Source organism: Pelmatolapia mariae, linkage group LG10_11, assembly GCF_036321145.2.
Source record: "Pelmatolapia mariae isolate MD_Pm_ZW linkage group LG10_11, Pm_UMD_F_2, whole genome shotgun sequence".
Lineage (NCBI taxonomy): Eukaryota > Metazoa > Chordata > Actinopteri > Cichliformes > Cichlidae > Pelmatolapia > Pelmatolapia mariae.
The window spans coordinates 47,214,314-47,239,842 of NC_086236.1; the positions used below are offsets into that span (position 1 = coordinate 47,214,314).

The 25,529-nt window shown below is 40.2% G+C and overlaps 1 protein-coding gene across 2 annotated transcripts in view; it reads right to left on the reverse strand.

Annotated features, from left to right (window-relative positions):
* LOC134637222 (RNA-binding motif, single-stranded-interacting protein 3) overlaps nucleotides 1–21,592 on the reverse strand; it is a 126,659-nt gene extending 105,067 nt beyond the window's left edge. For both annotated transcript variants that reach the window (XM_063487590.1, XM_063487589.1), the window contains exon 1: nucleotides 20,316–21,592. In XM_063487590.1, coding sequence (XP_063343660.1) covers nucleotides 20,316–20,390 — 75 coding nt within the window. In that variant the 5' untranslated portion in view covers nucleotides 20,391–21,592. The remainder of the gene's footprint in view (nucleotides 1–20,315) is intronic.
* Between the last annotated feature and the right edge of the window lie 3,937 nt (nucleotides 21,593–25,529).

Genomic DNA, 25,529 nt, shown 5'->3' on the forward strand with positions numbered 1-25,529 from the left:
AACCATGACTTAAAAGGAAATACATAACACAGCCGGCCAGGCAGAGAGGCAGAGTAAAAATCTGATGTACATGGAGTGAGTTAAGCTTAATAATTTTACACCAGGGACTTTAATTCAAAAATGCACTTTACTGTTGAAATGAAAATCACATTTTAGAGTCAACTGCCAAATCAAAACACATCTGGATAATGATGAGAAACTATGACAAGGGGATGTCGCAGAATTTTCCACAGGAAATTCCATTAGCTGGAATACTGAATGGCAACATGAAGTGGTGTTTAATACATTTATGCTTGTGAAGCATTTCAAGTCTCATGTCTTTTGTTATTGTGAGAGATGGTGCACAGCATCTCACGTCTGCAATTCAGAATCCAGGATTAAAGCATTCACAACAGAAAGACATGGTTCGTCCATTTATTTAGAAACACAGAAGCTCAACAGAAGTAGCAGTCGTGTATTCGCATTAAATCATAACCCCGACACAGTGTTTGGATTGATTTAAAGGACTGATCAAATTACCTGGAAAAGGTTAAAAGTATCCATTACCGGCTAACATGCTTTTGCTATTGAACACAGGGAGAAAAAGGAGAATGCAACAGAGCTGCATAGAGCAACAATCTTACCCAACTGTATCCCGAAGGCATCAATCTGCCTAAAGACTCAGTAAGGGGAATACACATATAATGTAAAATTGCAGCTTTAAGGACACTCAATCTCAGGACAAAAAAAAAAAGCTTGTCACAATCTTTTAGAGGTTGCACAAAGACTAAGTTTTAAGGACTGAAATGTAGCGAATAAGAACAAGAGCAAGGAAAGGCAAATACAAGAAAACGAAAGGGAAGCAAGTCTGATAAAAGTGTATGAATACTGGAGAGAAAAGGAGGAGGAAAAAAGACATGAGAATAGCAAAGGAGGAAAGAAAGGCCACCAGAGGGGTCACTTCTGCTGTTAATAATTTATCCTTTAAAAACCAGTGTGAGGCTTTAATTGGTGCCGTGGCTAATCCTGAAACACACACACACACACACACACACACACACACACCCCTACCTCGGGGAGCCTCTTAGCAGCTGTGCTCCAGCTAAATTGGCTACAGTGTAGCGGCGGCAGCAGCGAGTTCCCTCCAGGTATAACACAGTCAGCCAAAACAGCAATATCAGGCCTGCCAAGCCCGTCTCATAAATCTGGGCGTGACACTTCTCACTGTCTCACGCTCGCTGTCACGCTCTCAAAAGAAATCTTACGGCAAATCAAAGCGACAAGACGTTAGTCCCTTGGTATGGCTGTTAGCTAGATAAACACTCAGTTCACTTCAGCTGTAATCTGCATTTAGCTTAGGCAGAAGATGTTCTGTACAATGTTGGAGCCTTTCTGCATGACTTGGATTAAAGTCATTCATTTGATGATTTAAGGCTCGACTTAGTGTAGATCAAAATGACAACCTGTGAATCAAATTAGCCTTTTCAGACTGGAGGCTTCACTACAGTTTAAATAACTAAGTGATAATATAAACAATTATTATTATTATTATTATTTCTATTATTATTGTCATAACCAAATCAAAGGTTGTTTAAAGCTGTTTTATTTAAACTCTGAGAAGGTATAACTGAGGGAAAGTAAGTTGCTAATGCTGTTATTTATGGCACTTAAACTTCCTCTAAACAAAGAAGAAAACAATGAAATGTCATGTAAAGCATTTAACATCATCCCTTCCAACACTGCCTTTGCCTAGGCACTCGGTCTGAAGGGCGATGGGAAAAAATGGGAAAAGTCCTTATATCCAACCATCTCACATCAGCTCTGCAGGCATGATAAGAACTTTGGCCGTGAGCTCATCCAAAGGGGAAACCCTGCTGCCTGTATCATGTGAAATCGCATACGCCAAGATTCTTCCTTAAAATTTAGACATTCTGTCTCAATTCAGCAAAAAAGCACAGGAAACGGAAGACTTTTGTCCTGTCCTGCACTCTAATCGTTCTTCTTTTACTGTTTGCAGTTGGCACTTTTCTTTACTGTCCATATAAAGAAGCCCAAAACTCTCACAGAGCAAAGATTTAAATGTGGTTGACTTTACAGATGTGGTCTATGACATGATGTCACGTAACACAACTTGCTTCAAGTAAAAGTCAAAGACCAATGCCAGCTCACCATGGACTACTCACTTGATTTTCCTCTAAGTTGAGCTGTATCTCACATGCCTCTTCAGGTGACAGCGATAGCTGGCACCATGTTTTCAAATTCAATAAAAGTGGCAGCAGAGAACAGGCCCTCCTTCCTTGGTTATGATTACATGTTCTACTTCATGTCCCTCAGCAAAACATGGAAATTCTCAACCATTTCATCTCATCCCTAACGTTCCAGGAAACAACCTAGAATACAATATTTTTACACTGTCTAATATTAAATGCTTTTCTCAAAGGCAAGTGGCTCCAATACCACACGGTACGTATCCAGCATGCACCACTCCATAAGTATAAAGATTTCACTGGCTGTCACCTGCACTGCCGCTCAGCAAAACGTTAATCTGTCACAGCAGCTGATGCCACATTAAATCTATGAATCAGATGTTACTAACAGTGAATTTGTGAATTTGAGATGATGCATGACAGCATGCAGTTACTGTGGTTTTACAATAACCCCTGGTGCGTCACCTCACAGTCTGTGTTACTGTGAATTGCATTTCTACCTTGAGAATTAGATTTCCAAAGTGAGATAAAAGCTACCACAAGAGTTGCTGGAGTCCAAAATCACCCAGACAGCAAGGTTATCAGCCAGACCCCAGCACCATGAGAATACATAGTGTCTCCCAAATCCTATTGTACCATGAAATGTCACAGCACATTAACTACAAGAGGGATTACCCTTCCTTGAAAGTAAAAGAGGGAGGGAGCCATTGAAAGGAGATAGAGAAACAGAAGGTGCCTGGGAATGTGTATGTGAACACATGCTGTTGCATTCAGGTAAGTATGGGGTTAATATATATATATATATATATATATATATATATATATATATATATATATATATATATATATATATATATATATATATATATATATATATATATATATATATATATATATATATATATATATATATATATATATATATATATATATATACACCCTATAAATGATTTTGTACTATAAATCTTGCAGTTTTCCCCTTATAAACACTTTTCCGTCCATACACCAGTCCATCTATAGTTTTCTCTCTTTGCTCTACTTCTGTGCCACTGGACATGATAATCTCTAGATCATGATTTGGCTTTGCTTATGAATTATGTACACACACTCACAGACACATGCGCTTGCACACGAAGCTTATCTATGGCTGGGAAGTTGTGCTAGGTTGGCAGACTGAGCCCAACAGCTTGTGGCAATACTTTGGAAGAAAGCAAAAGTCTGTCTCCACTGCTTTGTCTCTGTTTTGCCACTCCTCTTTTGTCAGCCCCATTTTCCTTCTGTCTGAGTGTGTCACTCAATCTGTAATTCAGCTAGACTTTACAACAGTCAACCAGAGACATAAAGTCCAGATTGTATGTTTTGAACTCTCTAGGACTGTCTTTCAGCTTTCCGCCTGACATGCCTCAGAAGGGGGAAAAAAAAGAAGAAGAAAAAAAAAAAAAGCACCATATACCACTCCATTGCACTGGCAATACAGAGAGATGCACAATGAGATTCCTATACCAGAGTGACAGTAGATCTTTAAACCAAACAACTCTCTTCATACAAGATTATCTTATAGGCTCTACATATTTTACATCCCCCCCTTTCTTTCCCTGACTGCGTTATTTTTGCCTTTGCACTCCTCCTTACTCTAATCCGATTATTTGCTTCACTTTTCCTCAGCTGTTTTGCTTTAACTTTTTTTTTTTGACCCAGAATTCTCTGCGGACGTTTAAACTACCACACGCTTCCAGGCTAACTAACAACTCTTTTTCACTTTAGCGTCTTAGTGTCTTTTAGTGTCTTTAAAAGAAAAGGAGGGGAAAAAAAGGAACCGGTAAAGAGATTTCAGTTGTTTTCAATAAACAGGATGACGAAGACCTGATTTTCACAACATGTGTTGGAGGAAGTAATTCACTGTAAGATTTCCAAGAAAGACTTCTTTGAGTTTGAAACTCCCAAATTCCTCAGACAGATTGATTACAAATGAAGAAAATTCAAGGCTATTGTTGTCCTCGCTAGGACTCGCTGACTAAAGTGTGTAATAGTCTGAGGGGTGAGAACACTTATTACGATAGGGTGGGATGGCGGGACGGCAGGACCTTCACGCAGAAAGCAGCTGCCCAGCCAGAATGCTGTTGGAACAATATTTTTGTTTCATTTAAAAGGAGAGGCATTCTGTTTGAAGAAAGAAAAAAAAATCTAAGCATAATAACATCATTCTATCTTTAAACTGAATCAAAATGTCAGGACATCTGTCCACTAGCTAAATCCCAAAAGACAGAGTGCCAAGCAGAAGGACAACTTCAGCACTCAAGTTATTCTACCAAAAGAAATGTCCAGGAAGAATAATGTGCTATTGGACAAGTCAAAGACCTTATTCCAACTTATGTGTTGTGGAAAACCCTAAAATTCATAGCAGGACACCCACCAACTGTATCACTGCAGTATGTTCCTAAGGTCTTAACTTAACCCACCCACCCTTATAAGCAGATCTGTTCCTTAGTATGCAGTCACAGTCACTGTGCCGTGTAAAAAGAAATATCCATGACTGGAATACAGTGACTTTTTGAAAATAATCTTTTGGATGAACTTACTGCAGTGCAAGAGGATTGGTAGCAGTTTCACCTCTGTATGCTTCGTATTTAATCCACTTTGGTCCTAATGAGATTAAAAAAATAAAAACCCTAAGTGCATGAATTCATCAGTGTGATTTTTTATTATTATTTTTTTTATAATAGGAAGCACTCTAAACTATCTTTAAAAAGAAAAACATTCTGCTTGTTAAATCTTTCAGACTGAAAACAATATCACCAGCTTACAACTGTATTATCTTTTTATTCTGTACCAAGACTAATCTGGAGTTATTGTATGCCTTGCATGCAGGTGGGTCCCCCACCATACTGCCTGAGTGTCCCACACATCATTGATTTCTTCTTGAGAGAGACAGAGAGGACTCGGAGACCTCCGCTGAGAGGATAATTCTAGGGTTGGTATTGGTAAGAGTGCCACAGTTAGTATTATCTGCAGTGCACTAAAAGCTCCTCCTGATGTACGCAGAGTCTCCACTGCATCTAATCTAGCGGCTGACACTTTGTGTGTGTCTGTGTGTAACTGAGGTGTGTGAGATTGTACATTAAACTACTTGCTATCAGTCTCATTTAATCCTACAAGTGTGCACGCATAGGCCTTTGATTTTAATCATAATGGTAGTTGGGGGTTTGATGGCTATAATTTTACAAAAATGGGTTGCAAGGACTAAATAAGTAGAAGGTTATTTATGTGCTATTAATGTTGCTGTGGGAAAAAAAACTTGAATAAAAACCATAACAACGGTTCCTAAACTAAAATAGTAATTGTTTCTATATACAGTGTCCTGTATAATCTTTAGGATAAAGACGTAGTTTTGCCTCAGATTTACAATCCACTGTGGTTGTGTACAAACAATGAATGTGTGACTCAAGTGCAGACTGTAATCTTTAATTCAAGAGGTTTCACAAAATTTTTGATGGACTGTTTAGGAATTAAAGTCATTTTTATACGCAGTTCCCCTTTCAAAGGCTCAAAATGAAAATAAAATAAATGTAAAGATTTTAATACTTGGATGAAACTCCTTTGCAGCCAATGTCTGCCTGAAGCCTGCAATCCATGGACACCAATAAATGCTGCCTTTGCTCTCAAGCTTCACTTTACTGCAGCCACTTTCAGTTTCTGCTTGTTTGTTGGTCTTTTTGCATTCAGTTTTGTATTTAAAACATCCTTTATTGAATTGAGATCAGGCGAATGACTAGGCCATAGAAGAATCTCTCATGTCTTTGCCTTGCTTCACAGTGTAAATGACCCACTGTCCAGTCAGTTTTGTGGCATTAGGCTAAATCTGAGGAGAGAGTATAGCCTTAAAGCTTTATCCTGCTATTTCTATTAGCAATCACATCTTTAATAAACACTAGTGACTGGCAGGCATTATACCCATACCCATGTTACGTCCACCATGTTTAGCAGATAATGTGGCATTGCTTTGGATCGTAAGCAGTTTCAAGTTAATCTTTGTTTCATCTTTCCACAGATTTTTTCTGTACTTTGCAGGCGTTTTAGATGTTTTGTGGCCAAATCTAGTGTGACCTTCCGGTTCTTGAGTATATTCAGTGTTTTGCAACTTTTTGTATATACTTTCCGTTTCCATTCAAAAAGCTGTCTCGACTTTGACAGTGATACACCTGCCTCCTCCCATTTCTCTGTGATAGGTTTGTTTGGGTTTAGAGATTCTCTCACTTTCACTGCCATCTCTTTGGGTCTCATATTTAACATAACAGTGAAAGCTATAAAAATACAAATTCACTACTTTGACTCAACTTCAGATATTGTGTCTGCTTCATTTCACATGAAACAGCAAGGGAGCGGGCCTCACCTTGCTGTAAAACTGTTTGTCAGTCAATTGTCGAATTAATTTTGAACCTCTGGAAATGTGGGACTGAAGAAAAATGGCTGTAATTCTTAAGCAGTTTGTACAAAAAAAATTTGAAACCCATTGAAGTAACGCTAAAAGTCTGCACTTTGATCATATATTGATTTACATTTTGCTGTGGTAATGTACAAAAGCAAAAGTACAAAATGGCAAAACTACAGAAACTGTTTGTCCCAATCATTATGGTGGGCACTATACCAGGACAATGAACCTTCTCTTGATGTCTAAAGTCAATAATGTTACAGTACTTATTAATTAAAATGAATACACACCATAAAGTTCAATATTAGCATGGTTTTGGAAATTTGGTAAAGTTCTGTGAAATTCAGCATCGGGAGACTGAGTCAGTCCTAAGTCACAGGTCAGTTCAAAGTCAGCATGAGTCCAACAACAATGTCAAGCTCTGATAAGAGAATTCTCCTAATGATGTTCAGCAGTATGTATTGCATGCCAAACATCCTAAATGCACAAAGTACATTTTAATGAATGTCAAAATGGGCTCCATAGAATTAGACGCATGTTCATACTAACCCTGTAAAAGCACCCATCAACCATGCACTTTCTACTTAGCCAGACAAATTGATTGCGCACATATAAAGATGAAAATGTACAGTACATGAAGATACTGCCTCTCAGGCTCTTAATTATTTATGCAGGAAGTTAAATCAATGAAAAATGCAGATTGCTCTTGTACCACATGTAGCAGACAAATGTCTCTGTCTCCTCCAATGGTTCAGCACAAATGACAGCATGCTTGTGGAATTCACAAATTTTTCCCCCCTTTTTCTTGCCTCTGACAGTTCACTGTTTACTTACTGTGAACAGAAGCAATAACTACATTTGTATAAACCCTTATTAGCAGCATCTTCAATTTACGCTCAAGTTGCTGCTGCCAAATGTGACAACCCATAGACAGGTACTCATTCAAGTGTTTTGTGAGCATCTATTTGTTAATGTCTCAATAGCTGAAACTGCACTGCACAAGTAACACCTATAAGCGACCCTTACATCTTGCCTAAACAGCTGCAGAATGTAACAAAAAATGTTAAAAACAAAGAAAGAATCATAAAAGGCAGATGAATTTAAAAAAAGCAGCGTTTTGAAGCGGCTATGTTGTCTGTTCAAGTTAAAATAACTTCACCTCAAGCATTTGAAACCACTTTAAAAGTTATTTTTAACCCTCAGACATCACTCTCCCACTCTCAGAGAGACAGTTCTGCAAGCCTTACCCAAAGAACTATTATGGTTGGATACTTTTTAAGGGCTGCCTGGATAGGGGAGCTTGAATATGTAGTAATTTGGCCTCAGTACTGGCAGGAACTGAAAGGTTGTAAGTACTTTTAAAGAAATAAACAGCTGCATTAGCTGTAATCTACCTCCCATCTTCACTGAGATAAAGAATCTGGTACACACTGTGGCTGACACTGTAAAACCTCCATACCTCGCCTTCACAATGCCACTTCTCCGTGGTAACAAACACAATGTACAGCACAGAATATTGCTGAGATGCCAGAACAATGATTAGTGTTCTCAGTGCTGTTCTAGCGGCTCTGGTGGCTCGGCTAATCTGCTGCTTTATTGTACAGCAGCACCGATATCAGCACCAGAGCAAGTGCGTCCAACAGTCGCACGCACAAACCCGATTCCAACACTGTCACACAAGAACTCGTCTCTCAGGCGTGCATGCACGCGCTCAGAGTGCGCTGAAAGGCCAGGCAGTACAACACGCCTCAGTAGTGTGTGCCAGCCTAATCTAGTCAGGCCTTTTATCCCATCTCCTCCCTCCACTTCCACTTAAATCAACACTTCACTGAGAGCTACAAAGCTAGTTTGCATCCTCGACACATCCACTACCCATGTGCACGTGCACACAGGCGCACACTTTACTTCTCCTCCTTCATCGTTAGTCTGTTTATCTTTCACTTTGGCACACTCGCCTCATCTCTCTGTGTCTCATGCACAAGCAGGAAAACACATCACACAAATGCACACTCCTGTGCATGCGCATGCTCACACACTCTTCAAGTCACACACCAAAACATACTTACAGCAGACTCTAGCACAACTTTGAAAAAGGCTGGTAGTCTCCGAGGAGATGCTGCAGTGTGAATGAATAAAAGCTGAATGTAGCCTAACAATCTGTGCTCAGCCGAGTGAGCTGGCCATTGCCCAGGCAGTAAGTTGGTACCCCTGTAAACAAAAGGATGACTATATGCTGACTGCTATTATATCGTTTCCAAAAGCCTACTGGATTTAGGGCTTTAGCCGTGTTCTTCATATCAATGCCTGCTATTTGTAAATGTCAAATTCATTTTTCATAAACCTCAACCCAGCTTTCCAGCAGGCAACACAACTTGGTGATTTGCTCTTTTTATCTTTAGAAAATGACTGGCATATAGGCAACACAGAATTTCTAACACACACAAATGCTGTGAAATATAAACTTTCAAGTGTCATTAGTGGGCATTCACTTGGACTAACCCTGCAATCAGCATCAGCCTATATTTGGACTGCATTCACATGTATACCACTCCTCCACCCACACAGACAGCTCTGATAAAAGCACAAGAGGTCCAAAAAGTAATTTGACTGGGGTCCAACAAAAGAAGTGTTTTCACAGGATAATCCCTGACTGGGAGTGTGGCTATAGGGGTTCAGTACATGGTTTTATGTGTGAAAGTGTACCAGAACTGTAGATAGAGGGTGTCTCTATTTGTACTTGTGCAATTGTGTGTGTGTACATGGGGGTGGGGGGGTATTTGGGGCAAGCTGAGGAGGGAGAATTTTATTCAGGATTTCATTAACAGGGAATAGGAGATGTTTGTTCTGGCCAGCCACCTCTGGCTCAGGGACAAGAGTGTGTCTGTAACCCAGCTAAACTGTCTGCAAGGGCAAACACTGTGGCAGTTTTATGGAGTTAAACTCAGTTTCTTTAAAAAATTCCTCTCAAACGGAGAAAGAAAATGTACAGAGGTTGAGCACCAGACTTTGTTCTCACTTGGAGACAATCCATTTTGCTTCTGGATACAAAAAAAAATGTTTTGTGTGTCTTTGCAAGCACTCTAAAAGTGACCAGGACTGAAATGGTATCAGTGGGTAGCAGCCATTATGAAGAGAATGACTGCACATTGAAAGCGCACTTTAATGCAGTGAAAAGTGAAGCTTTCATTCCATACGCACATTACTTTCCAGCATACACAAACGAAAGTTTTCAAACAGAAATACACACTCAAAATCCCATCAGTCTGCAGTTATCTGACCCAGAAAAGACTTGTGAGAAATCTATAAATACTGAGGTCTTATGTTGTGGGGTATAACCTTAATGTGTGTTTTAAAGTTTACCATACGTGTTAGCAAAGAAAATTTGCGGGATATACTGAGCTCTAGGATTTTCCACCCCCCACCCCAACCTGTGCACATCTTAAGCTGGATTTCTAGTTAATGCACAGTTTTTGCAGGGGTCTCATTCCTGGCACCTATTTAGTTGGTTTTGACTCACCACAACTCTGGAGGGATTTATCGTACATGATTGGACAGCATTGCCAGTCAGTCATACTCCAGTAACCTCTACGCAACACTGGAAAGCTTTGATCTTTTTAAAATATGAGACAGAAGCAGGTAAAGTGGGTGGGGAGAAGATTTTCAGTAGAAATTGACATCAAGGTCATAGTTCTACAACTTACGGTTTTAATTATTAGCTATAATTAAAATGTCAAGAGGTTCTTCCATGATATTGTATGCAGATTTTTCGCATTTTTCCTCATTGGGGAAAAAAAAAAAAAAAAAAAGTACAACAGCTATGACTACTCTAGCACAACTGCTGATTTCATGTATTCAAGACAAGGAAAGGGAAATACCACTGCTACATCTTTAACAAAATGCAATGACTCATAACTATGTATGGAATTTTACAGGGGGAAATTTTCCTCTGAACGGCCTGCAACCGCATGAGATGGAAAGAGATGAGGGACAATTGGGGGGGGGGGAGACAAAAAAGGGAGATATAAAGAAGGAAGTGCTAAAGAACACTACATGGGGAAAATCCCTTAGGCCAGTCTTTCAATTATCTATCTGGTCCCTGGTGTAGGGATCACACATCCACCAATGCACAAACCCACCCCGCTGCATTTCCATCGGGGAGTACACACAGTAAATGGAAAACATGATTAAGAAAACCAAACCCCGATGTTGATAATAAGATTATATGCACACCATACATGCAAATAATGTCTGTTTGTTATAGAGTTATATTCTTAACTACAGTCCTGACCACAAATGCACTTTTTCATACAAAGCATTTTAATGAAATCTGAATGTGTTTATCAACAAAAACAGCACAATGATCACAACTGAATGTTTTGCTTCATAGATTCAATGTGTATTTCGTAGTATATTTTGTGGTTCTACTGGCAAACAAGAAGTGGCAACTAAAAAACTATTTTCTTAGCCGAATATACAAATAATTAGAGGAAAAGTTTTACATGTGCAGCGATATATAGAGAGAGCTCAAGATGAGCAACGCAGACTGGAGTTCTGCACAAACCTGAAAGTTTATCATAAAAAAAAAAAAAAAAAAACATTGTTGGTCATTACATTTATTATATTTATCTATGATTCCAACAATTTTGGCCAGTTTTCCAAAAATGCTTTTCTCTCACACACACAGCTGTTAAGTTGAAGGCCTCTGCCAACTTACATAAAATCCTAGATATCTAATCAGTTGTACTGAGAATCACAGGAAGCTTCTAGATCAGAAGACAGACTGATTAAACAATATCACAAGGGAGTGCTCTTGTACTGAATGTACAGCTGTGATTTGATCATAGGCAGGAGGATGTAGGTTGAATGCCAAAGATAACCACAACTGTGCTGTAAGTTTCATAATAATTTGTGAAATACAAAAAAATGATAATTTGAATGATTTTCTTGCTTGGACATGAAAACAGGAAGACTAACCAATTTCAGATAGCTAGAAAAATCTTTTAATGTATTATTTGTCAGCTGTTCCTGCATGCGACTTTTAAGGACACTGAATATGTTGCAATGTTTTTAAGCTTTTCCCATTCCTTTTATGCCAAGGCAAACAGATGATCTTGAATTAGCAAACTAGCAGCACCCTAATATCTTAGTTGTGGCTAAAGTACTAGTACCACGTCCTTCTCCCTCCGACAGCACCTCTGAAGCATTAGATCCACATATAAATTTTGTCGAGGTTGCAGATCTCTCTCTCGTTTTCCAGATGAAGCAATGATGCCACAACACTGTACTTTACTTGGTCTTCAAAATAAAAGTTAACATTTCTACTTCTGAGACTAAGCCAAGTTAGTTTGCAGTTCAAAGTCGTGCTGTTATTGCTCTCCTCTGATTTGTGCAGGTTGGCTGATGTCACGTGAGCACAGCTGGAGGTTTTCACCAAAGTGTCCAGGATTCTTTCATAACTGCTGACCTTTTTTTTTTTTTATATATATTAACAGTTTTTAAGGTCTTAAACTTTTCACCTCAGAAATGATGGTCATCATATTTCCACCAAATGTACTTTAGGGGCACTGATGCAATGCCTCTTGACCAGTCAACTAAATGCTCTACAAGAATCTTTAAAACACAACACATGGTATTATTTTAGCTCTGACTGAAACACTTGGCATTTGACTGACCACTGCAAAAACTGAAATTCCTTCTATAAAAAAAAAATTTTTTGTTGACCAATGTATTTAAAAGTTTTCCTTTTTACACATCATATTTCTCAGCCTTCCATCTGTTCACAAACCGTTAAGGATTATTAACATTCTGTATTTACAGTAGGTTTCTAGGCCACAAGCCATAAAATGCAAATCTGGAGCTATCCCACTGTAATTTGTGAAGACCTGAACAGTATCTTCCATCTCTACAAACTAGATCAGGCTCATGGCCAGGGGCCATAGTCTGTACACTGAATCACACACGCACACGCACACACACACACACACACACACTTGCGCACACACACACACACACACACACACACTTAAAATAGCTAACAGCTAGAGGTTGTGCTCTGTGTCTCTCCCTTTTCACCACACCAATAAAGTCTTTGTCAGGCACTTAGCGGTGTTCTAAAGGAAGCACAGTGACGGCCAGAGCTGTTCGTCTCAAAGAGTTGTGATATCAGTGCGGGTCTTGGACATTTCTTAAGCCCTCAGTGTTTTCGTTTCTGCTTCCTGCAAGTAAATTTAACTCTGAACATATTTTTCAAAAAAAAAAAAAATCTGTGGACTGGAATTATGTTTGATGCCAGACAATATTATTCTATCAGGAAGTGTTGGGGACTGTTGGAGCCTTCAGTAATTTCTGTTGTGTAACTGTTAGAGGTAGAGGGCTCTGACAGGAGCTTTTAAGAGGCAGTGAATCCATTAGACAAGGGTCGCTACAAAGTGGCCAACTATTAAAAATGCAGCAGCACCATTATTTCCTGACTGAGCCTACAACTCCTGTCTCCTTCACAGCGTCGCTCTTTATTTCCCTTTGGATCGTTATCTCTTCTTTTTCTTCTTTTGAATTCTTTTTGCTACAGCCATCTGTTCTCTTTTTGATATGTCTCCTTCACATCCCTTTTTCGCCTCTATCCTGCCTTCTCCTTCCCTCCTGCACATATTTTTCTATTACAAAACTGGCAGGGGTGAGCTTCTCTCACCCCTCTGTGCATGAGCTGACCCGCTGAAGCTTTTTCATTCCTATTTAACATAGTAAGGCAATGGTCAGCAACCGCTACTGTACCGGGACAAGAATAGAACAGCCCACGGAGAATAATAAATGGACATATATGGGTGGTTAGGAGAGTCCCTTTTAAGCAGTAAAAACTACCCAGGCCCAGCAAACTGAACAGATGGTAGGAGAGAGGGAAGGGGAGAGAGAGAGCCCAGAACACAGTGGGATAGGGGCTGGAAAAGCGAGAGAGAAAAAGAAAAAAAAAAGGAGGGAGAGTGTAGGGTAGGGCAGTAGAAGAAGGCAACATAAGGCCATTCTCTCTTCTCTTCATTGGCATGCGATGCTATGAAGATCAGAGTTGAAATCTAAACAGAATAGCTGGGTCTTTAAACAACATGCACATAATAATACTGCCGGTTGTAAAACTACAACTGATGCAGGCAGGCAGATGTGTGAGAAGAAACAGGGCATGAGCAGAATGCATGCAAGGCTATAAAGCTTATACCCTCTGTTTACTTTGCACACTAAACACACACTTTTCAGCGTCTCTGTGTGTGTGAGATGTGTGCTGCATAATTTATGGCGGCTGTTTCTGCTAAGACGAAGTACTTTATATTTGACAAGAGGAGGAACAGAAGCTCGGGAGGAGACGAGGAAAGAAAGGGGAAGGTTATGTGAAATGGATGATGGGTGAATGAGTTAATCAAATTTTTAATGTTCTCTTTGTGTTTACACAATGCAGGGTGTTTTAATGACAGCGAGCTAAGCCGAAAAGAGGTCAGGCATGTTTTGTGTGCTCCGTTTCCCTCCTTCCTTTATGAGGTTTACTCATCACAACAAAGCCAACTACTGACCACATTTATCTAACGCATAATGGGGAGTAATTGAATGTGAAAAGCTCATTTTTGAAGGGACAAAATATTCTATTTAGATGTCCAGGCATGTCCGCATGTGTCATTACTTTGATATCAACTAAATGCTGTTTCTCATTATCCTAATTAAAGCTCCTTGTGTGCCGCTGAGCATATTAGCACACTGATCTGCAGCAAACTAATGATTAGCTGGTTGATAATATGACTTTTTTTTTTTCCTGTTAGCCTCTCTTATCTCCCTCTTAGTGATTATCATCAAAGATTCACATCCTCAGTCAATCATCATCACAAGCTGCAAAGATTAAAAAAAAAATAAAAAAAAAAAAAAAAAAATGAGTAGCTGCTATAGTTAGAGAGGCATCATGGATAAAGATCAAAGTTCACTAGCAAATTCATGCATACGGAGACAAAAATCATTTGCGTGGTCAAACAGCTATACACGAAAAAGATGAGCGAAATGAAAGCATTGGGGAGCTGAGAAAGACTCGAAAGTTTCTGCATTTAAACTGAAGACAAGCCAGAGTGCTGGTTTATATTTGGAAGTGTCCAGGAATTACCTTAGGTAAAAAGTTAGGTCCATAAATTGTTGGAATGCACAATTATTTTGTGGTTTTGCTTCTGCACACCACCAAAGACTCATATTTAACTGAACAATGAATGACAATCAGTTTCGTGGGCAGAAGAAGCCTGCCATTTAACAATTATCATAGGTAGCTGGCCAATGCATTCAATCTTAAGGACTGGAGACTTCTAAAAAAAAAACCAAAAAAAAACCAAAACCCTAAAATCTAAATTTACTTGCAACACGAGAAGCGAATGATGGGAAGACTGATATGGACAAGGACAAAAACAGAATGATATGCTTTGGATCATGAACTGTCAAAGACGGTGGAGACAGTGTTATGGGGCATTGACATGTATAGCTGCCAGTTGAACCAGGCCACTAACTGTATACTGGTAACTGATGATAGCAAACAGGGCTGCACTCTCGTGTTCAGCCAAATATTGCAAAAATAATAGAACAACACTGTAAATACAAATGGACTGGTTGTTATATAGCACTTTCCTACTCTACTGCATACAAGCCTCAGTCACCCATTCATACAAGCACTTTTTTCTATGCCTAAGTGTTTTCTATCCAATATTTAGACTCTGATGAAGGCATCAGGATGAACTTGTTCAGTCTTGCCTAAGGATACCAGACATTAAACCACCAACCTCCCGATTAATAGACGACCTTCTCTACCTCCTGAGCCAGACCGAGCAGTGCAAATAAATAATGCCCCAAAGCATTCTGCAAAAGCAACCCAAGAGTTTACTCAAGGTAAAGGAAATGGGATATTGTTCAATGGCCAAGTCAGTCGCCTGATCTCAACCCAACGGGGCATGCTTTTCTAGTATTAAATCCAAAACTGAAGGGGAAAAAGACGAGCAGCAACTGCAGGTGGATGCATTAAAAGGCCTTGCAGCATCTTAAGGGAGGAAACAGACAATTTGGTGATGTCTGTGGGTTCTAGACTTCAGGCAGTCATTGTCTGGAAAGGATTTTCATCCAAGTATTAGAAAGAATCTTACTTTTAAAATTATATTACTTTGTCAAGTTTCTTTTGAGCGTCTAAAATTGGGGCCTGTGTGTAAAAATGGGTGTAATTCCTCAAAGGTTGACGTAAACCATTTGAATTAAAGCTGAAAGCCTGCACTTCATCTTGATTGATTTAAAAAATCCTTATCTTTCTCCATCAGGTTATGGAGCTAATTTAATATTGTTACACTGTAACAGATTAAAGGTATGTAACACGAAGTTAAGAAAATCTGCCTTGTCAAAACTAAAAGTCGTGTGTCATGAATGCCATGTTTCCTCTTCTCAAACAGGAGAGATATCAGTTTTTGTTGTTTTTGCAAAATTTGCTGTGACACCACCACAACCTCAGGAAAACACTCAGGAAATTACAGCAATAACAACAAGCTAAAATACTTTGCACATTTTGTTAGGGATTTTTGCAGTCTTCATTTCTTAAAAAAAAAAAAAAAATCCTTTCATTAAATAATTGTAACTATTAAGCAATACAACAAGCATAAAAAATAAAGCAAATGAAACCAACTCACAAGCGCAATCAGAAAAATCTGAAACATTGCTTATATTCAAGAATTGCAGATTTGAGCTTTAGTCCCTCCAGCAACAACACACACTATGGTTAAATTTTAACAAATCACACAGAATCTAACAGTGCAGCTGCACTTGTGCATTAACCCTCACCCTGATCCCCTCACACCCTCTTACAGCCATGATTAAGGGCCACTGGGCTCACATAAGAGGCCATGCTATCACTCCCCACACCCTGCTAATGTACACCAACTGTACCTATAGCCCATTATGGAGGCAGAGCAAGAGTAAATTTCCGTTTAACAGCCGCGCATTTACACGCACTCCGTCATCTGCCCCGTTGTTAGTTTAAGCCAGCCATTTCATAACTGCCTCTGTGTGAAGGTGGTGCATGTGTGTCAATGACAGTGAGGAAGTGTGTCGGTTTAAAGACTAGTACTGCTGGGCAGCGAAGGCAAACTACATGTGTACACACACACGCAATTGATTTTCAGAAAGGGAGAAGCTCCTCTTGCTGGAATCAAGATTAATAAGAGGCCCATCAGATCAGTAAGCAAAAGTAGGAGGAGAAAAAGAAAAAAAAAAAAAAAAAAAAAGAGGGGAAGAGATGGAAAAAGATATCTGTAAATTAGGAGAAAGTAACGAAGAGAGCACACAATACATACTACCAGTTTACTCTCTGCTTTTGTCCTCTGTACACAAAGGAAAGAAGCCAGAAAAATACCTGCACAGCTACATTTACACCCAACAATCCTCTACCCCTGCCCGATATAAGTCAGAGTAGAAGAGCCGATCCAACACAAGGCTGTTGTCAAGGTCCATATAGACGTATAACTAAGCCTGAACTTCTATGGAGAGTTAGACGTGCGGGTGCACGCACTCTAACAGGACTGTTCTTCTGGGACATGGGGGGCTTTAATGACAGCAAGCTGCACTGAAAAGGGGTCAGGCACGGGGGGGGGGGGACTCATTGTTCAGAGGCCACACACGCGTGCGCGCACACACAGAGTCACTTTACCTCACACAGGATAACACGCCCACACTTATCCACACAAAAGTGAGCAAATAAATTCAGTTCACGCTCATACATGAATTGACAAAGTTGCAGGCTCATGTACAGTCACGGATACTGGTTTTATTTGTCTATGAATGCATACGTGAACACACACCCTTTCAGCTGTGCTTGCAGTGTGAGTGTACTCTGGGGTAGGTAGGATCCAATTTGATATGACCTTGACAGCAGAGAGAGGTCTGGTGGAAGAGAGGGATGGAGCGTGAGGAATGAAGTGATGGTTTCAGTCAGATGCCTGTTGCAAATACTTGTGAGAAATGAGATGACCTTGAACTGACTGAGATAAATTATAGAACAAGCCACAGCAGTGTGACACAGTGACATCTGTACACGTAAAACAGGCATGCATCAAGTGTTGAAGTTAATCTAACCTACGTGTTCATGCAGCATAGTACGGTGGAATGAAGCAACAAATCACAGTCCATTTTATTAGATGGCTCCAGATTTACAGATATGCTAGATATCGGCACAGAATTTAAAAAGTAATCTTTTAAGTTCAACGTGAATTTGCTTCAATCATAACAACAAGCGTAAATGCACAACAGTTTAAGCACAAAATGAACAAAAACAAAAACTCATTCTGACAAAAAGGTTTGTTAAGATGATAAATTCAATAATTTGTTTCCCCCCCCCATTTGAATTCATCCGGTTTAAGAAAAAAAATAAACAAGAGTGCCAAGAGACAATCACCATCTATAGCCTTTAAGTTTCTTTCATTAAAAGGAAAATTAAAAACAACATGTTTCATATTCTCTACTAGCAGACGTGAATTTTCTGGTGCAAATTAGCAAACAGAAAGGCGCGCTTATCATTGAAGACGTTTATTACAAGCAAATCACAGATGTGCATTAACAAACAGTTCTCAGCTTCTGTTTGTTCGTCTTGAGCACGCTCTTAAAAACATCAGACAGATCCCAGATGTGAATGTGTGCAGCACTGAGATCAGCAGATAAGTGGGTAATGTCGACACGCTGCAAATACAATCTGCATGTGTCATCTGTAAACGCATCCCTCAATTAAATAGGAAAAAAATCTTAGACTTCATATGGTGAAGCCAAATAGCTGCTAAACTGGAAGTATTGAAGCCTTGGACTACAATACCTTTTAGTCATTGTGAGATGACCCTTTTCTTAAAGTGCCCAACATGTGAACATGAACAAAATCTACCCATCCCTGCATTAGTATACTGATCAACCAGATACTTCAAAGTTGATACTTTGGCTAGTTAAGACATGTTTTGGTTGATCAGTATCAGTTATACAGAGCCTCAAAAAGTTTAAGTAATTGTTTAGTGGACTCCACCAGCTTTGATCTGTATAGTAATTGTCCACAACTTGTTGCAGTGAGGCATGCAATATAAAAAGTTAACGAGCAGTGAAAAAAGTCTTCCATGTGGAACCATTTCAATTTACAAAATGAAAGCAGACCAACATGCACTTGTGATCTTTGAGAAGCAAGAGAAACACTAGAAAATTTGTAAAGTCTCTCTTCTTTGTGGTCAATATTTTGTGCTCAAATGGACACTTGCACTTTTGCTTTTAATTTTGTTAGTAAGAGAGTCATTTGGGTATTTTACGGTAAATCCTCTATAACCTGCATCAAGACTTCTCTAGATGCTTACTGAGAATGAGCGCAGGAAAGCGGTAATTGGGAGGGTAATTCGACCAACAGTGTCTGGAACTCCACATAAACGTGTTGCTGTTGGCCTGCAAACGCACCGTGCGGTTTTTGCTTGGCTCACAGTTCAACATATTTTTAACAGCCGAGCAATAATTTTCTTACCTGTTCTTCCCACACTCTGTCCACCAGTAGCATGATCTCTCTATTCTCATAGCATTCTACTCCCACACTTTTTCATTGCCTCTCTCACCATCGCTCTTGCCCACTGACATGTACATATTTACTAAATATTGCAGCAAACCTGCCAACTCCTCATATTTACTATCATGACAAAAGAAAAAAAAAAAAAGACAGTCGCGCGCGCGCACACACACACGAATCAGAGCAGACAGAGGGAATGGCGGGTGATATGATGCAGGAGCTATCGATCAGGCCCTTCGTAACCCATTTTCTGCCTTCTCGGTGGTAGAAGAACCAGTACATGTCAGTGCGTGCATGTGTGAAATGAATTTATCAAGATGCTCTGTGTATGCATTCTATGTGAGCGTGAGAATACTGGGATCAAACTGACAGAGCGGAGGGAAAAAAGAAAAACTGAGCTTGTTTTTCTGCATTCTAGGTAATCTGAGAAGTAAATCAGGTTCTATCAATCATTTCTACAACATATAATGGGTGAGTTGCATGGACTAGGGACTGCCAGAGAAGGGAGGGGTACAGGGTGGAGTTCTCAGGGTGGTGGGGGTTGGGGGACAAAGTAGGAGGAAATATAAGGAGTGAGGGAAGGATGGGCCTCCTGCCCTGAACTTGAACTTGGAGCTGGTGGGGTCAGAGAAGGGAGGAAAGGGTCAAGCACTCAGCGCAGCTGGAAAAGGAAAAAAAATCCAGTTGAGTGACATCAATATCTCCCTGCTTAAAGGCAGATGGGGGACAAGGGACACGGTGCTATTTAGCAAGCTCTGTTCCAAGACAATCCCAGCATATATACGGATGCTCGTTTTACCGTCATTCAGTGTTTGCTGGTTTTGTAAAACACAGGCAAGAATGATCGCCTGAGATATGCCACAATCACTCTTTGGATCCTGATGCAAAGACTAAGGAACGTGACCCAACAAAGGTTTGGGGAAAAAAAAAAAAAAAAAAGCTACAACAACTTCAACACTCGGGTCTGATTCGCACTGCTTAGGAAAGATTTAAAGAGATACAAGACATGGAAGGCGAAACTTTAAAAGGGGAGTTGAAGAGTGGAATTTTGCAACAGTTTTAAGATGAAGCGCTGATCTACATTTGCAACACAGAAACACAATAAGTCAAACCTTGCTGACCATCTTACCTTGGTCTGGAGATAGTGGGGGTAGTAGTAGGTGTAGTGGGGGTACATTGGCTGCTGTTCCAAACGTTTTCCCATGTAGCTGGAATCCAGTTGAAGGTCCTGGAGGCTGATCACTTCCGAGGGGATGGCCTGAATTCTTTAAATGACTGCTTCCAAGAGTGGGGGATGAAGAGAGAACGCTCTCCTCTCACTGGTGAAGGTGATACACGCGCAGAAGGAGGAATGGATAGAAGAACAGATAGTGCTTGAGATTTTAGTCCGTCTACTTGTCTGAGAGCTCAAAGGGAATCTCACAGAACCATTCCTTGCGTGGGTCTGGAAAGAGATTCCGGAGTGGCAGCAGAAAGAGGTTTGGGGAGAAGGAGGTGTGGAGTGAGGAAAGGAAGATATGAAAGGATAGCAGAAATACGGGAAACAATAGAGGGAATTGAAAAGCCTGACTGAGAGGGGGGTAAAGCAGAGGGAAGAAGAAGAGGATGATAAGTAGGAGGAGGGATGAACGGCTGGGTTTCGGTTGCCGGTTCCCTGCACACTCCGCTCTAAAAATTAGACTCACTCTTCTTCTGTGCTGCCCTGAACATGCCCCTCAATTTGCTTTCCAGTGTCTTTCTCTTGTCTCTCTCCAGCTCTCTCTCTCTCTTCCTGTGTATCCGTTTCCCTGTCTCGTTCTTCCTCCCCCTCTCTTGTGTACCAGACGAGACCCTGATCCCTCTGGGAGCTCGGCTGTATCCTGGAGAACACACGCTGTCCTCTTCTCTATCCTTAAAAGACAGTGAAATCAGCGATGAACTCACACATGGATGTGGAGCTGGGGAGAAAAGAGGAGGAGGAGGAAGAGGAGGAGGAGGCGGAGGAGGAGAGAGGGTGGTCTAGAGCTGAAGCTGTGACTGCCTTTTTTTCCCTCACTCCCTCCCTCTTTTGTTAAGCTCCGGGGATAGATAGGTAGATACTGCTGAAGCCCGGCGTGGAGGATGAGCAAAAAGAAAAAGCCGTGGTAAAAACTCCTCTAGCTGAGGAAGAAGCAGACGGCGTTATCCAGACGTGCACTCACACAGAGGAAAATCCCTTCTGATCCACAAGGTGCCCCCTCCAACTCTCTTCTCTTCCCCTCTCTTTCTTCTCAAGCTCACTCCCTGACGGCTTGCTTCCCACTGCGCCTGGCAGCCGTCACTGTGTGTGTGGTGGAAGTGGTGGCGGCAACAGCGGTGGTGGAGGTGGTGGTGTGTGCGTGCATGCGGTATGTGTGTGACTGTGCATGTAACTGAGAGGGGAGTGTGTTTGTGTGGCTGTTGGCGTCTGCTCCGCTGTGCGTGCTGAGGCATAGAGGGGCTCGGCTCAGCGCAGCAATGCTCCTCCCTCGCTCTCTCTCTTCCTCTCGCTGTCTGGCTCTCTCGCCCTCTGTGTTTATGATGGAACTATAGAACAGTGGGAGTGGCTGGTCCTGCCCTCTTCCAAGCCCTTGTGAGTGTGTTTGTGCTAAACAGAATATGAAAAAAAAAAAGAAAGACCGATAAGGGCTGCTCAGTTTGAAAGGTGGAGGTGGGTGGCGGTGTGAGCTGGGGTGAAGAGTGCAAAGAGGATACATAAGGAATATTATTTGGAAAACAGAGAGGACCCCCTGCTGGCACCCTACAGGCGCAGCAACAATTGAGCAGCAAAATGGTCATTTTTCACTACATGTATGTGATTAATTAATGCCATCCTGGTTTAAACAGACTGTTGTGATTATCTAATATAACCGGCAGAGATAAATTAATACATAGAAGCTTATAAGCTTAAAACAGTCCCAAACTGTGCACAGGATGCCTTGCTGCACACAGCAATGCTACTTTCACACATGTCAGCAAAAGGGCCCGACATGGAGGGTGTATGTAGTTCAGTGGTTGTATGGCACAGTGACCCACTGACACAGTGCTGCCTGTTATGTGATGTAACCAGGTTTAAGTAGTGCTCTTACATAAGCAAAGTGAGCCATGCATGAAAAGGCTGCTCTGCCCTCTGACTACAGCTCTCTGTGAGAAAGAAAGATACAAGGGTTGGCAGACAATAGAAGTTCACTGCAGTGGAAAGAGGGGCACAAGAACAGAAAGCATACATGAAAACTCTTAGATAAGAGCTTCATTTCTTGTGGGCAATTAAACTACTTTACAGCCTGTGATGCAAAAACACATTAATATTGTGGGCTCCTCTAAGAGCCATTTGTCACTATGATGTATACTACATATACATCAATTTTTTCATACCACTCTCCACAGGTTTGAGTGAGTTGTGCAAGTTATAAGCAAGTCGGGCTAATCTGGTGAGTAGAGAAGTCATTGCACTGGTCAGTTAACTCAAATAACATTCGGCCGGTCTGCCTTAGTTTACACTCACTGTAGTCATAAAAAAAAAAAAGTCACATTTTATTTTCAGCAAAAACCAAACTGTAACAACTATACTGAGTTTTGCTCTGAAATACTAATATAGCTTTAGTCTTTGAACATCTTTTGAAGATGAAACCGTTTTCCTACATAACAGCTTCTGACCATATAAGGTTTTCATAATAGCAGCAATACTGGTCAGGACAAACCAGTTTAGCAAAACTGGATAACCAAAATTATATTTTTCACCTTAAATATATACTGTAGCATCTCCCTCTCTGGTTTAAAAGGAAACTTCAAGTACTTTACTAAAACTGACTGTTGAACAGAGTATTTTTTGGCAGTAGTGGTAAAGACAGCAACCCTTGTCTCTACTACTACTAACATACACTAACAATGTTTGAGAAACATGGCTCTCGACCAAAGACTATGAAAGTGAATTGGTCCTTGAAATTACTGAATAAATATTATTGACCAAACCAATCCCTTTTTCGTTGTTTTCCCCATAGTTCACAAAAGTGGAAAACCCAAGAGGAGAAAATGATGTTTATGCTCCTGCTTTTCTTCACCTTAAGAATACCCGCAGCCTTAAATGCTCAATATTTACAAGTAGAATGGGTGGTAGAGCCTTCAGATTTCAGGGATCTCTTCTGTGGAACCAGCTCCCAGTTTGGATTTGGGAGACAGACACCATCTCTACTTTTAAGTATCTTGAGGTAACTGGCTGAGATGTGGTGCTGTAAGTCACCCTGAAACAAACTGTTGTGTTGGGCATGTTTAAGGTCAAAATTGTGAAGACACGTGCATTCATGCGGTTTTCCCCTGCAACAGACTGGTGATAGAGTGGCTAAAGGCTGGTGCACCATGCTTCTTGCCTAAATAAGGACATGCTACAAAAAGAAATGGACAAACAAGGACTGTTTTTTCTACGCCTAACATTCAGACACACTCATTGTGACGTATGCATCAGGAGTAATTGAGTTCAGCATCTTGCTCTAGGATACTTCGACATGCAGAGTAAAGATGCCAAGAATCTACCCACCGCCCTTAGTAGCAGACCTGCAACATGTATGTACAGACATCTTCAGAGGATGAACATAAATACTGCTCCATATATGAGAGATGGGTAAAGAATTCTATACCACTGATAACGATAATCTTTACAGCCTTTTGTGGACAAAGCACACTCAGGTCAGAGTTTATGCACTTCTGAACCGGGAGAACTTTTTATAGTTCTGACTTTTGGATGAACTATTCTCTTTTGTCCCGTGTCCAAAATGCAGGAATTAGAGACCACTGTAGTGTTAGAACTCAGTTTTTATTGTCTTCTTTTAGCTCTTACTACAGAGAAGGTACAAAATAGGAGTTCTTCCTGACATAGGCGTACTGTAATTGGCATAGATTTAAGTGTAGGGTGACTGGTTGAACACACTGATGCAGCTCCAGCAGCCACTGCCAACATATTACCCATGTTAACAAAAGCTCTTAACACAGTTCTTAAAAAATGGAAGAAAAGCACAATGAATTTAATGTCCAAGGTTTGTGGAGTGTGTATACAATAAATGAAATGAAGAGCAACTTTGACCCAGTATGAAATATTCTAAATCTTCACTACCAATTCCACTGAACTCCCCTATAGTCATCCACCACACAGGGAAGCAATGTAGAAAGAAAACAGAGGATGAAACTGGATAACGAGGAAATAAAAGAGGTTATGCTGCATCACCAACTGCTGGCCAGCTATAACATATAACAGCGCTGATGTGTGAATGCAGGTCTGAGTCAAAGCCTGCAACACAGTTCTAACCTTTCATCGTGCCTGTAGGCAAGCCTGAATTCAGCACTGTAAATCACTTTCATTTTCATCTGCCTTGTTAACCATTTGACAAATTGAGCTTGTTTATTCTGCTTTTGAAACAAATGTGTCATCAGGAGTGAATACATTTATTTCAATACAATAAGAGTGTTAGGTAAGCAAAATAACTTGATCTTTACAATTGTGTTTTTGTGCAAATGTAGGTGATGTTTAAGAATTGTTTTTGCATGGTTTAGTCTTCAAATTTGCTTATATACTGTCAATCACTTAGTTTTAGACTATATTTCTTCTAAAGAACCTGTGATTATTCATTACAGTAAATTATTACTAACCATAAAATCAAATCCTTTTCAACCCAAAGTAATCCTGGAAGGTACTAAGTCATCAGATAAATGGTTGCTCATCTTACAGTGTGTATGATGTACTTGAAATGGGAGACAAGTGACTCAGATTGAAGTCATTAGCTGACAAGCAATTAAGCACAAGTACAAACCATCAAGATTCCTATTTTGCGTGAAGAAAACAGGTTCCTGCTTTGACACACAGTCTTCAATTAAAAAGAAAAAAAGTTAAGTTAAAATATGATGCCACATATTTTTATAACCATACAAGCTGCTCTATGAGGCTTAGAAACAATGTTACTCTGAGCTGAAGGCTAACATTGACATTCCTCTACTGTTATAGCATGCTAGCACCTGTTAATTTTAGGCTCAAAAAGTCATTTTTACTATAGTTGCTTTAAACTTTAACAGTGCTGGACTTTGCTACATTACATTTGTAGCATTAACCATGGCAACTATTCTGGCAACCAGGACATCAAATTATCCTAGCTAAAGCAGCATCACCAACTCTCACACTTCTTTTTTCCTCACACTCAAAGGAAGAGGCCTCAAAGTCTTTTTTAATGTGTGAATGGCAACTTTCATATTTTAATAACACCACTTGTCCATAAACAACAAGGCATCGGAGACAGTTTAAACACTTAAACTTTCCGAAGGATAATAAAGAAGCTCTAGATGATTCATGTAATCCAGGTTT